A 13,317-nucleotide genomic window follows, 5' to 3' on the forward strand; every position below is an offset into this window, starting at 1 on the left:
TGTAATGGACCCAAAATGGCTGACTGTGCGGTGCAAGGGTTAGTCTGTAATGGAGCCAACATGGCTGACTGTGAGCTACGTGGTTATTCTATAATGGAGCCAAAAAGGCTGACTGTGAGGTACAGGCGTTAGTCTACAAGTATAATGGATCCAACATGGCTGTCTGTAAAGTACAGGGGCTAATCTTTAATGGAGCCAACATGGCTGACTGTGAGGTACAGGGGCTAATCTTTAATGGAGCCAACATGGCTGACTGTAAGGTACAGGGACACACTCTTTTCACGCAATTTCGCCCGGTGGGCTGTGCTATAGATCACGATGGGCTTAGATTTCAGTGCGCATACAGGTGCACACAGCATCGAGTACTCGCTCGAGTCCGGATCGTTGAATCTATTTTCAACACACCGCTTAACTACATGATAGATGTTACTGTTTCATCAGGGAGTAACAGAGAGGAAGACATCTCATGTTCATGTTATGTTTGCTATTTCATGCAGCCACAGAATAGAAAGAAACTAAACAAATTTCAATTCAAATGTTGCATTGTTTGAAGTTAAGAGATACTGTATCATCATGAGACTGGGTGTGTAAGTATGCCTCCAGAATAATATGGTAAAGTTGGCATCATCTAAAGGCCTAATGGCGCCACTGGGCCCTCAAACAAATAAATAAGACCAAGGACATTCAAAATCGATCAGATTAACAGTTTTTAACGAAGACAGTAATGCTGATACCAAATTCATAAAAATATATACAGTACCAGTCATACGTTTGGACACCTATGAATTGAAGAGTTTTTCTTTATTTTTACTATTTTCTACATTGTAGAATAATAGTGAAGACATCAAAACTATGAAATAACACATATGGAATCATGTAGTAACCAAAAAAGTGTTAAACAAATCAAAATATATTTTATATTTGAGATTCTTCAAAGTAGCCACCCTTTGCCTTGATGACAGCTTTGCACACTCTTGGCATTCTCTCAACCAGCTGCACCTGGAATGCTTTCCCAAAAGTCTTGAAGGAGTTCCCACATATGCTGAACACTTACTTGTTGGCTGTTCTCAACCATCTCAATTGGGTTGAGGTCGGGTGATTGTGGAGGGTTGAGGTCGGGTGATTGTGATTATTCTACAATGTAAAAAATAGTAAAAATAAAGAAAAACTCTTGAATGAGTAGGTGTGTCCAAACTTTTGACTGGTACTGCATATATATCACATTGTGAGAGAGAGAGAGAGATGCTCACACAAATAGCTTATGTACCTAGTTCTACTGTAAAACTCACACCATATCCTGCATATCAATGTATTTCGGCATGATGATCATTGATCATACTGACCGTAAGTATTGATTAACACATCACAGTCACTGAAAAGGGAGGGGGAAAAGATAGGCAAGGGTCAGCTAATCTGATCTTGTTCATTTAAATGCAAATCATTCACCTCAGTGATTGAAAGTATACAAGTAATATTGCATGTTGACTAACCAATCGCAGTGAATTTAGATTAAATCTAGTCATGATCAGTTTCATACTGTATATTTCATTCTGGTAGGTTTAGTAGATCAGCTAGCAACTCAAACTTTGTGGTACATATTGGTACGTTTTGGGAAAACTGGTCCAGCCACTTGGTAGCTAGGTATCACTAGTTCAAATAAAGCAAAATGATGTACTAATATGAAAGTGCAATTGTAAGTTATGAAGTATAAACCACCACAGTGACGTCGGTGAAGAAGTTATGAATGATGTCCCAGGCAGAGAGTTCTCGGTTGAATGTGGATGTGCATTGAACAGTCCTTGCACTTTGAAATCCATACCCATCGTGATGTATAGAACCCCCCCCCACCACCACCGGGCAGAATGGTGTGAAAAGCGTGTACAGGGGTTAGTCTAATGGAGCCAAAATGGTTCATTGGCTTACCTGGGTACTTTACTGAAAGTCCCAGACACACCTCCTATTAGAGGAAAAAATTGGGATATTGCCATTGAAACTAATTAAAAATCGATGCAATTTGTACATTTCCATTTTTTTTGGTGTTATAATTGTAACTATAGTGGTTAGTCTCTAACGGACCCAAAATGGCTGAACGATTGTGCCTCTCTCCACAGCTGTAATTTCAATAAACCAGCAAGTACACCTGCTTTAAAAGGTTGAAAGTACAACACAGGGCATGGATTCCTAAGGTCCCTCCATCCATCAAAAATAAGTGGCCATCATGAAATGAACATTGTGCTAATGGAAAGTGTTAATTGTTGTTATTTCAATTAGCATACTGACATTATTAATGTCACAATACTATGTTTACATGAAATGGTGAGAGACATGAATTGAATTTCACTGTTAGTCTACACCTGTTGTTTACGAAGCACGTGACGAATAACATTTGATTTGATTTGACAATCTATGACAGAGATAAATTGTGTCAGAGAGAGCAAGAGAGAGGAAGACAGAGCGAGAGAGAGGAAGACAGAGCGAGAGAGAGAGAGAAACGGAGAAAGAGAAATGGAGAAAGAGAGGGGGGGAGAGAGAAACGGAGAAAGAGAGGGGGGGAGAGAAAGATAGTTGATGATCTGATACTGAGTCCACACACACACCATCGCAGGCAGTGGTACGGTAATGACATGGAAATTATATGGTAATGATATGGTAATCTGGCAGCGTTATTCTACTCACCAGATAAGGAGAGGGAGAGGAACAGCCACACGCTGCACACAAACACACACACACATTTACAAACTCACACACTCACACAAAGACAGAACACAAACTAACTGACTGAGTGAGAGAATATTGAGACTGGGGACTGGGGACGGGGGACGGGGGACTGGGGACGGGGACGGGGGGGACGGGGGGGGGGTGATGTGTTCTATCAAGTTGTAGAAAAGGAACAGGCTGAAAGCCGTGGGGTAGGGAGGATAGTTTGAATTCTCTCTCAGCAAAGAGGTCAGTGGACTTCTGACAAGTCCTGTTTTCAACACAATACAGCAGCACACAAACTGAACCACAACACCAGAAAATGTATTTAGCCTTACTTGTGAGCTTGAACTGAAGGTGTTGACCTGTAGAGCGTTCTGTCTTTTCCTCTTCCTGTCTGAGGATGGTGTGGAGTCATGTGTGAAGCATACAGTGCCTTCAGAAAGTATTCACACCCCTTGACTTTTCCCACATTTTGTTGTGTTACAAGGTGGGAATAAAATTGATTTAATTTTCTTTTTTTGTCAGCGATCTACACAAAATACTCTGTAATGTCAAAGTGGAGGAAAAACTAAAATATTAGTAAAAAAAAATAAACATAAAAAAAAACGATTTATCTGGACTATATAACTATCCTACCCACTTGGTCAATACATGTTAGAATCACCTTTGGCAGTCTGTGTTGCACACCTGGATTGTACAATATTTGCACATTATTCTTTTAAACATTTTATTCATTTAGAAGTGCTCTTATCAAGAGCGACTTACATGAGCAATTAGGATTAAGTGCCTTGCTCAAGGACACATCGACAGATTTGTCTCCTAGTCAGCTCAGGGATTCTAACCAGCAACCTTTCAGTTACTTGCCTAATACTCTTAATCGCTAGGCTACCTGCCGCAGCTCTTTGAAGTTGGTTGTTGATAATTGCTAAACAGCCATTTTCAAGTCTTGCTATAGATTTTAAAGCCGATTTAAGTCAAAACTGTAACTAGGCCACTCGGGAACACTCAATGTCGTCTTGGTAAGCAACTCTTGGTATGTGTAAATTTGGCCTTGTGTTTTAGGTTATTGTCCTGCTGAAAGGTGAATTTGTTTCCTAGTGTCTGTTGGCAAGAAGACTGAACTAGACTTTCCTCTAGGATTTTGCCTGTGCTTAGCTCTATACATTTTCTTTTTATCCCCCAAAACTCCTCCCTAGTCCATGCCGATGAAAAGCATACCCATACATGATGCAGCTACCACCATGCTTGAAAATATGAAGAGTGGTACTCAGTGATGTGTTGTGTTGGATGTGCCCCAAACATAATGATTTGTATTTAGGACAGAGAGTTAATTTCTTTACCACATTTTTTTGCAATTTTACTTTCGTGCCTTATTGCAAACAGGATGCATGCTTCGAAATATTTTCTGTACAGGCTTCTGTCTTTTCACTCTGTCATTTAGGTTAGTATTGTTGAGTAACTACAATGTTGTTGATCCAACAATCTTCAGTTTTCTCCCATCACAGCGATTAAACTCTGTAACTCTTTAAAGTCACCATTGGCCTCATGGTGAAATCCCTGAGAGGGTTCCTTCCTCTCTGGCAACTGAGTTGTGAAGGACGCCTGTATCTTTGTAGTGACTGGGTGTATTGATACACCATCCGAAGTGTAATTAATAACTTCACCATGCTCAAAGGGATATTCAATGTCTGCTTTTAAATTCTATATTTCTTATCTACTAATAGGTGCCCTTCTTTGCGAGCCATTGGAAAACATCCCTTGCCTTTGTGGTTGAATCTGTGTTTGAAATTCACTGCTCGACTGAGGGACCTTACAGATAATTGTATGTGTGGGGTACAGAGATGAGGTAGTCATTCAAAAAATCATGTTAAACATTACTATTGCACACAGAGTGAGTCCATACAACTTATTATGTGACTTGTTAAGCACATTTTTTTACTCCTGAACTTATTTAGGCTTGCCATAACAAAGGGGTTGAATACTTATTTAAACAGCTTTTCATAATTCATTAATACATTTTTTTTTAAGTATGGGGTATTGTGTGTAGATCAATGACACAAATCTCAACATAAGCAATTTTACATTCAGGCTGTAACACAACAAGATGTGGAAAAAGTAAAGGGTTGTGAATATTGTCTGAACGCACTGTATGCCTGTCAGTGCAACACTGCCTCCCTATGGTCAAACTACACTACTGCAGTGTAACAAGATGACTGATAGCGTAAGAATGATCATAAAGTGGGAGATGGACTCCGCATTCAACAAATGATATTTCGGAAATAGACCAGACAGACACACTTCTGAATATGACTGTCATGACCCAATTATATTGTTGCCTTGCGAATAGAATAACAAGCTAAATACTTGGGAAGGCCTGTTTACTTAGTAATGAACAATTGCACTTTTTTTAATATCTGCTTGTGCATTTTATTTGAAAATGTACCACATTTTTTAAGCATAAAGAACTGAAACACATATGAATAATTCAAAACAGTCAGAAAACAAACAAGCAACGTTGCCCGCTAGCACCACCGTTCCCTCTACCAGCCAGCCTCCCACTGTTCCTCCCAGCCCTCCTACCAACCAGCCAGCCTCCCACTGTTCCTCCCAGCCCTCCTACCAACCAGCCAGCCTCCCACTGTTCCTCCCAGCCCTCCTACCAACCAGCCAGCCTCCCACTGTTCCTCCCAGCCCTCCTTCCAACCAGCCAGCCTCCCACTGTTCCTCCCAGCCCTCCTACCAACCAGCCAGCCTCCCACTGTTCCTCCCAGCCCTCCTACCAACCAGCCAGCCTCCCACTGTTCCTCCCAGCCCTCCTACCAACCAGCCAGCCTCCCACTGTTCCTCCCAGCCCTCCTATCACCATTCCTCCCAGCCAGCCAGCCTCTCAGCCCTCCTACCAATCAGCCAGCCTCCCACCGTTCCTCACACCCAACTCTCCTACCAATCAGCCAGCCTCCCAGCCCTCCTACCACCGTCCCTTCCTTCCAGCCAGCCAGCCTCCCAGCCCTCCTACCACCGTTCCTCCCAACCAGCCTACCACCGTTCCTTCCAGCCAGCCAGCCTCCCAGCCCTCCTACCACCGTTCCTCCCACCGTTCCTCCCAGCCAGCCTCCCAGCCCTCCTACCACCGTTCTTCCCAGCCAGCCTCCCAGCCCTTCTACCACCGTTCCTCCCAGCCACGCAGCCTTCCAGCCCTCCTACCACCGTTCCTCCCAGCCAGCCTCCCAGCCCTTCTACCACTGTTCCTCCCAGCCAGCCTTCCAGCCCTCCTACCACCGTTCCTCCCAGCCAGCCTTCCAGCCCTCCTACCACCGTTCCTCCCAGCCAGCCTCCCAGCCCTTCTACCACCGTTCCTCCCAGCCACGCAGCCTTCCAGCCCTTCTACCACCGTTCCTCCCAGCCAGCCAGCCTCTCAGCCCTCCTATCAAGTTCCTCCCAGCCAGCCTCCCAGCCCTTCTACCACTGTTCCTCCCAGCCAGCCTTTCCAACCCTCCTACCACTGTTCCTCCCAGCCCTCCTACCAACCAGCCAGCCTCCTACTGTTCCTCCCAGCCCTCCTATCACCATTCCTCCCAGCCAGCCAGCCTCTCAGCCCTCCTACCAACCAGCCATCCTCTCACCGTTCCTCACACCCAGCTCTCCTATCAATCAGCCAGCCTCTCAGCCCTCCTACCACCGTTCCTACCAGCCAGCCAGCCTCCCACCGTTCCTCACACCCAGCTCTCCTACCAACCAGCCTACCACCGTTCCTCCCAGCCAGCCAGCCTCCCAGCCCTCCTACCACTGTTCCTCACAACCAGCCAGCCTCCCAGCCCCCCTACCACCGTTCCTCTCACTGTTCCTCCCAGCCAGCCAGCCTCCCAGCCCTCCTACCACCGTTCCTCACAACCAGCCAGCCTCCCAGCCCCCCTACCACCGTTCCTCTCACTGTTCCTCCCAGCCAGCCAGTCTCCTAGCCCTTCTACCACTGTTCCTCCCAGCCAGCCAGCCAGCCTCCCAACCTCCCAGCCCTCCTACCACTGTTCCTCCCAGCCAGCCAGCCTCCCAGCCCTGCTACCACGTTCCTCCCAACCAGCCAGCCTCCCAACCTCCCAGCTCTCCAACCACTGTTCCTCCCAACCAGCCAGCCTCCCAGCCAGCCAGCCTGACAACCAGCCTACCAGCATTCCTCCCACCCAACCAGCCTACCAGCCCTCCTACCAGCCCTCTTCCCAGCCCCCTTCCCTGCTCTGTCTGATTGACAGGTTGCTATATTCATGCAATACCACCAGGCGCACGTTCCTACTCCCTCCCGGCCGTTCCATCCGACGGCCAAATTAACCTTCCGTGCCGACGGGAGGGGTTGCTTGGCGAGGGCCAATCAGCAGGTGATTAGGGTGGGGGTGGGCGGGGTGAGGGGTCACAGCGACTGGGCCATCACAAGCCTGATTGGTTTCAATCAGGGACAGCTGGGAACTGAGCCACAGCGGGGCACTAATCAAAGCATCCCACAGCGAAGCATGAACAGTTACACACACACACATACACACACTGAGGTCGGTGCACAAACACACACTTGAACAGATACACACACACAGCGAGGTGTGAGGATTGGGGAGAAATGAACAGTCAAAGACAAATGGGTAAACAGAAAATCCGGTAGGCGGACACACTCACACACAAACACAGAGAGAGAGAAAGAGAGAGAGGGGGGTGAGAGGGGGGAGAGAGGGGGGAAGAGAGTGTCTTGCAAACACATAACTCTGTAGTAACTTTGTCATAAAGAGAAGGCCTCAGTAAATTGGAGGAATAATTTGATGAGACTTGTTCATTTGTCCACCAAAGGATTTGTTAGGGGAACATATCATTGGTTGGTGTCGCTCTGTTCCGTAGCCTACTCTGACACATTGCCCGTGTTGGTCTAACAGTGGGACAGCCCATATTCTCCATGTTATATGTCACACTGAATCTCCACTATGGTTCAGACCAAGCGTCTTTAGAATACTTCCTCTTGGTTGATCGTAAAGAGTGGTGGTAGGTGTTGTTCTCTGATTCAACACTGAATAAATATATAAACACAACATCAAATCAAATTAAAATGTATTTGTCACATGCGCCGAATACAACCGGTGTAGACCTGAAATGCTTACTTACAGGCCCTTACAAACAATGCAGTTTTAAGCAAATAGAGTTAAGAAAAGATTGACTAAATATACTATAGTAAAAAAGAGAAACACAATAAAATAATAATAATGAGCATATATACAGGGGGTACCGGTACCACGTCAATGTGCGGGGGTACAGGTTAGTAGAGGTAATGTAGGTCATTTGTACATGTAGGTAGGGGTACAGTGACTATGCATAGATAATAAACAGAGAGTCGTCCAGGTAGCCATTTGATTAATTGTTCAGCAGTCTTATGGCTTTTGGGGTAGAAGCTGTTATGGAACCTTTTGGACCTAGACTTGGTGCTCTGGTACCGCTTGCCGTACGGTAGTAGAGAGAACAGTCTATGATTTGGATGACTGGAGTCAGGTTGCCCAAAAAGTTACATATTGGGCCACTTCATTAAGTTTGCTGACGACACAATCTAGTATAGAGTATAGAGGTCCTGGATGGCAGGACGCTTGGCCCTCCTTTTCCTGTCATCTACAATAAGCTCCTTTGTCTTGCTCACGTTGAGGGAGAGGTTGTTGTCCTGGCATCCCACTGCCAGGTCTCTGACCTCCTCCCCATAAGCTGAGCAGTCGTGGGTGAACAGGGAGTACAGGTGGGGACTAAGCACATACCCCTGAGAAGACCCCATGTTGAGGATCAGCGTGGCGGATGTGTTGTTGCCTACCCTCACCACCTGGGGGCGGCCATCAGGAAGTCCAGGATCCAGTTGCAGAGGCAGGTGTTTAGTCCCAGGGTCCTTAGCTTAGTGATGAGCTTTGTGGGCACTATGGTGTTGAACGCTGAGCTGTAGTCAATGAACAGCATTCTCACATAGGTGTTCCTTTTGTCCAGGTGGGAAAGTGCAGTGTGGAGTGCAATTGAGATTGAATCATCTGTGGATCTGTTGGATCGGTATGCAAAATTGGAGTGGGTCTAGGGATTCAGGGACGATGGTGTTGATGTGAGCCATGGAACCATTTCAAAGATTTTACTGAGTTACAGTTCATATAAGGAAATCAGTCAATTGAAATAAAGTCACTAGGCCCAAATCTATGGATTTCACATGACTGGGAATACAGATATGCACAGATTCCTTAAAAAATAGGTAGGGGCTTGGACCTGAAAACCAGTCAGTATCTGGTGTGACCGCCATTTGCCTCTTGCAGCGCGACACATCTACTTCGCATAGAGTTAATCAGGCTGTTATTTGGGGCCTGTGGAATGTTGTCCCACTCCTCTTCAATGGCTGTGAGAAGTTGCTGGATATTGGCAGGAACTGGAGAAGGCTGTCATACACGTCGATCCAGAGCATCCCAAACTTGCTCAATGTGTGACATGTCTGGTGAGTATGCGGGCCATGGAACAACTGGGAAATGTTCAGCTTCCAGGAATTGTGTACAGATCCTTGCGACATGGGGCCATTAAAATTGAAATCGATAAAATTGTGTTTGTTGTTTGTTGCTTATGCCTACCATAACCCCACCGCCACCATGAGGCACTCTGTTCACAATGTTGACATCAGCAAACCGCTCGCCCACACAACACCATACACGATGTCTGCCATCTGCCCGGTACAGTTGAAAACGGGATTCATCCGTTAAGAGCACACTTCTCCAGCGTGCCAGTGGCCATTGAAGGTGAGCATTTGCCCACTGAAGTCGATTACGGTGCCGAACTGCAGTCAGGTCAGACCCTGGTGAGGACGATGACCACGCAGATGAGCTTCCCTGAGACGGTTTCTGACAGTTTGTGCAGAAATTCTTTGGTTGTGCAAACTCACATATTCATCAACTGTCCGGGTGACTGGTCTCAGATGATCCCGCAGGAGAAGAAGCCGGGTGTGGAGGTCCTGGGCTGGCGTGGTTGCATGTGGTCTGCGTTTGTGAGGCCGGTTGGACATACTGACAAATTCTCTAAAATTCTCTAAAAATCATCTTGTTGATATGCCACACCTTTCAGCTGGATGGATTATCTTGGCAAAGGTGAAATGCTCACTAACAGGGATGTAAACAAATGTGTGTACAAAATTTGATAGCAATAAGCTTTTTGTGCGTATGGAACATTTCTGGGATCTTGTATTTCAGCTCATGAAACATGGGACCAACACTTTACATGTTCTGTTTGGTATTTCCCCCAATATAGTTCCATAGAAAGAGCCTTGAAGAAATGATGGAAGATTTAGACAACTATTTAACAAAGTTGTTTTCTTCTGGAGAGCTCAGTCTGTTAACAACCTGAAGAGAAGTAAATGGAGAGATAGAGACAGAGAAAAGAAAACATGGAGAGTGACAGAACAAGATAGAGGGGAAAAGCAGGGGACAGAGAGAGACAGAGGAAGATATAGAAGAGTAAAAGAAAAGAAAAGAGCAAGAGAGGTATGACACACAATGGGATTTGTAGCTTTTACGTTGTCACTCATTTTACTGGGCATAGTCTACGGTGATAGTGTTGAGTTAATGGAGGCTGCTTCAGTCCCTGGTGACGTCATCATTGGGGGACTACTCCACAGAGCGTCAACATCAGCATCGAGCCAGATCGCTCGTGACAGAGCCAGAGTGCTCAGAGTGCGTGGCCGGTTGAGCATGCATATTATACTGTACGTAAAGGTTTATTGTGTTGTGAGCTGAAGATAAACAGACAAACCATCACTATCAGCTATCAACTTAGCAGAATGTGTATTTCAGGTTCAACACGGCACGGCTGGTCCAGGCCCTTGTGATGGTTCAAGCAATGGAGGATGTGATCAGGCAGGCCGGTGTTAGGTAACCTCACCCTGGGGTACCACATCCTGGACTCCTGCTCTGATGTCACCACAGCCTTTGAGGTGTCTGAGTCCTTCATGAGAAGAACCATTGGAGACGGCAACCAAAACACAGGCAAGGTTGATTATTTTGAACAGCATATTATCTTTAACTCCGGATATGATGTGTTATTTATGGCTGTAAAATCATTTTAAAACAAACATTACATTTAACTTATTGGTTACCATGACGTTAGATGTGGGCTAGATTTATGTATAAAGGTGGTGGAGATGTCATTATATTCTTGCCAAAATGTATCATTGTTATTTAGCAACATCACCAGGAAATTATTTTTCTAACTAAATGGTGGATTGTCCACAGGTGGTAACACCACAGAGGGCACCACTCCGCCCATCCTAGCCGTCGTCAGGGGTTACCATACGCAGGTGTCCATAGCGGTTGCTAAGCAACTCAACCTGGAGCACATCCCACAATTAAGGCTGAGCCTCAACTAAGACCACAAACCAGCCTGCTTATTGGAGAGTAGATTTGATTATCTACAACTATAACAATTACGCTTTATGTTGAAGCCTGTAGTAATTACATAATAATGAATAAACAACTAATGACTAGATTACCCTCCCCTGACAGTGTGGTCTTTTTAGTGATGAAACTATGTTTTTGTGTATTTGAGTTGTTGTATTGAATGTGTTGTATATTTATACCAGTAGTGATATCTCATATGTTATCTGTGGTCTAAGATTAGTTACTGTTCGACAGCGGGCCTCCTGAGCGACCCGTTTCCACCATGAAGACCCGTTTCCACCATGAAGACCCATTTCCACCATGACCAGTTCCTGTGTACCCCAAAAACGTCTGTCTTCTTTGGCTGGAAAGACATCTATGCTAACCTCCTGTTGGCACTGGCTGCCTTGGGGGCCCTGCTCATCCTCATAATGAGCATCATCTTCCTGGAACACTGGAACACCCCCGTGGTGTGGGCATCTGTGGGCCCCATCTTCCTCCTCATCCTCTCTCTGCTGGGCACCTTCGCCAGTGTGGTGCTGTTTGCCAGTCAACTAACTGAGTGGCAGTGCCAGGCCCGCCAGGTCCTCTTTGGCCTCAGCTTCACCCAGTGTCTCTTGCATCCTGGTCAAGTCCCTAAAGATTGTCCTGGCCTTAGAGTTTGACTCGGATATCAAGCTGGTTCTTCAAAAGCGATACCACCCGTACGTTATCATCGATGTGTGTGTATCCCTGCAGGTTGTCATCTGTGCCTTGTGGCTGGCCCTCAAGCCCCCTCAGACTAAGTGGGAGGGCCTTAAGAACAAGCAGGAAAGACTGTTTTTTTTGCGATGAGAGACTGTTCAAGGCGTTCGGGGCCATGTTGGGTTACATTGGCCTGCTGGCCCATGTCGGCTTTACTTTCGCCTTCAAAGAAAGGAAGCTGCCAGGCAGCTACAACGAAGCTGAGTTCATCACCTTTGGCATGCTCATCTACATCTGCTGGCTCATCTTCGTCCCTGTCTACAACACCACCACGGGAAGGTACCATCCTGCCTTGGAGATGGTGGTCATCCTCATCTCCGCTTATGGCATCCTGTTCTGTCACTTCCTGCTAAAGGTCTACATTATCCTGTTCAAGAAGGAAGCCAACACGCAAGGCACATTCCAGAAAAAGCTTTGGAGCTACAACTCAAGGGACGTGCTTACCGAGAGCCTGGAGACGAGGAAAAACTCTCTGGGGTATTGGGAGGGGTGGCGAACCTGGGCCTGCAGCCGGAATCTTCATTATCATCATCTTCAACATCATCATCGTCCCTGTATAAGGACAAGGATACGTTCAACGCTCCTTGTTCCTCCTAGCAGAGAGCAGTCCCAATCTAAACCCAGCACATTAAGGAATAATGAGATCATGAAGCTAACAGAGGCCCATAGGGTCTATGAGACATATGTCAGTGTGCCGTGATAAGTATACAATGGGCTGAATGAAATCAGCAACAACAACAAAAATACATGGGGGTGAGCTATTCCATTAAACTTCATACTACCTACCGACTTGGGTCATTTTGACCCCAGAGGCATATTTTGGGTCATAGCCAAGAGGAGTTAAATTCTTCAAATTTTTCATGACTTTGTCAATGAACTTGTTCTTAATAAATCTAAATCAATATGGCATTTTTTTTAATGATGTCCCATTTGGGTAATTTTGACCCGAGCCCAACAAATGTAATTCCTTCTATAGCAATTTGATAAGTATGACTTTTATTTGAATCTAGATATCTCTGGAGACATAATATCAAAGTTATCTATACCACCAGAGGGTGGAGCGGGGACCTGTATCAGGATTCTTGGGGCGGCAGGTAGCCTAGAGGTTAGAGTGTTGGACTAGTAACCGAAAGGTTGCAAGATCGAATCCATGAGCTGAAAAGGTAAAAATATGTCGTTCTGCCCCTGAATAAGGCAGTTAACCCACTGTTCCTAGGCCGTCATTAAAAATAAGAATTTGTTCTTAACTGACTTGCCTAGTTAAATAAAGGTAAAAATACAAAGATCATCTGCAGAGATATAGCTCCCTGTGTACTCGCCTAACATTGTACTTTTCTACACCACGCATATGACAGTGAACAAAGCCTTACTTATGTGCATATAAAAATCTGCCAATTGTATAAGAAATCTGCCAATGGTGTAAATACTTGACAGAACTGCAATAGAGAAATCAGATGAGCTGTAAATC

At 45.6% G+C, this 13,317-nt stretch overlaps 1 protein-coding gene across 1 annotated transcript; it reads left to right on the forward strand.

The window, feature by feature from the left end:
• Positions 1–200: 200 nt before the first annotated feature.
• Positions 201–11,095, forward strand: LOC115148874 (extensin-like). The gene is made up of 4 exons (XM_029691587.1): positions 201–260; positions 5,272–6,947; positions 10,591–10,715; positions 10,962–11,095. The coding sequence occupies exons 1-4, from the start codon at positions 201–203 to the stop codon at positions 11,093–11,095; spliced, it is 1,995 nt and encodes a 664-aa protein (XP_029547447.1).
• The last annotated feature ends 2,222 nt before the right edge of the window (positions 11,096–13,317 follow it).

The sequence above is a fragment of the Salmo trutta genome, chromosome 1 (assembly GCF_901001165.1).
Source record: "Salmo trutta chromosome 1, fSalTru1.1, whole genome shotgun sequence".
In the NCBI taxonomy this organism is placed as follows: Eukaryota; Metazoa; Chordata; class Actinopteri; order Salmoniformes; family Salmonidae; genus Salmo; species Salmo trutta.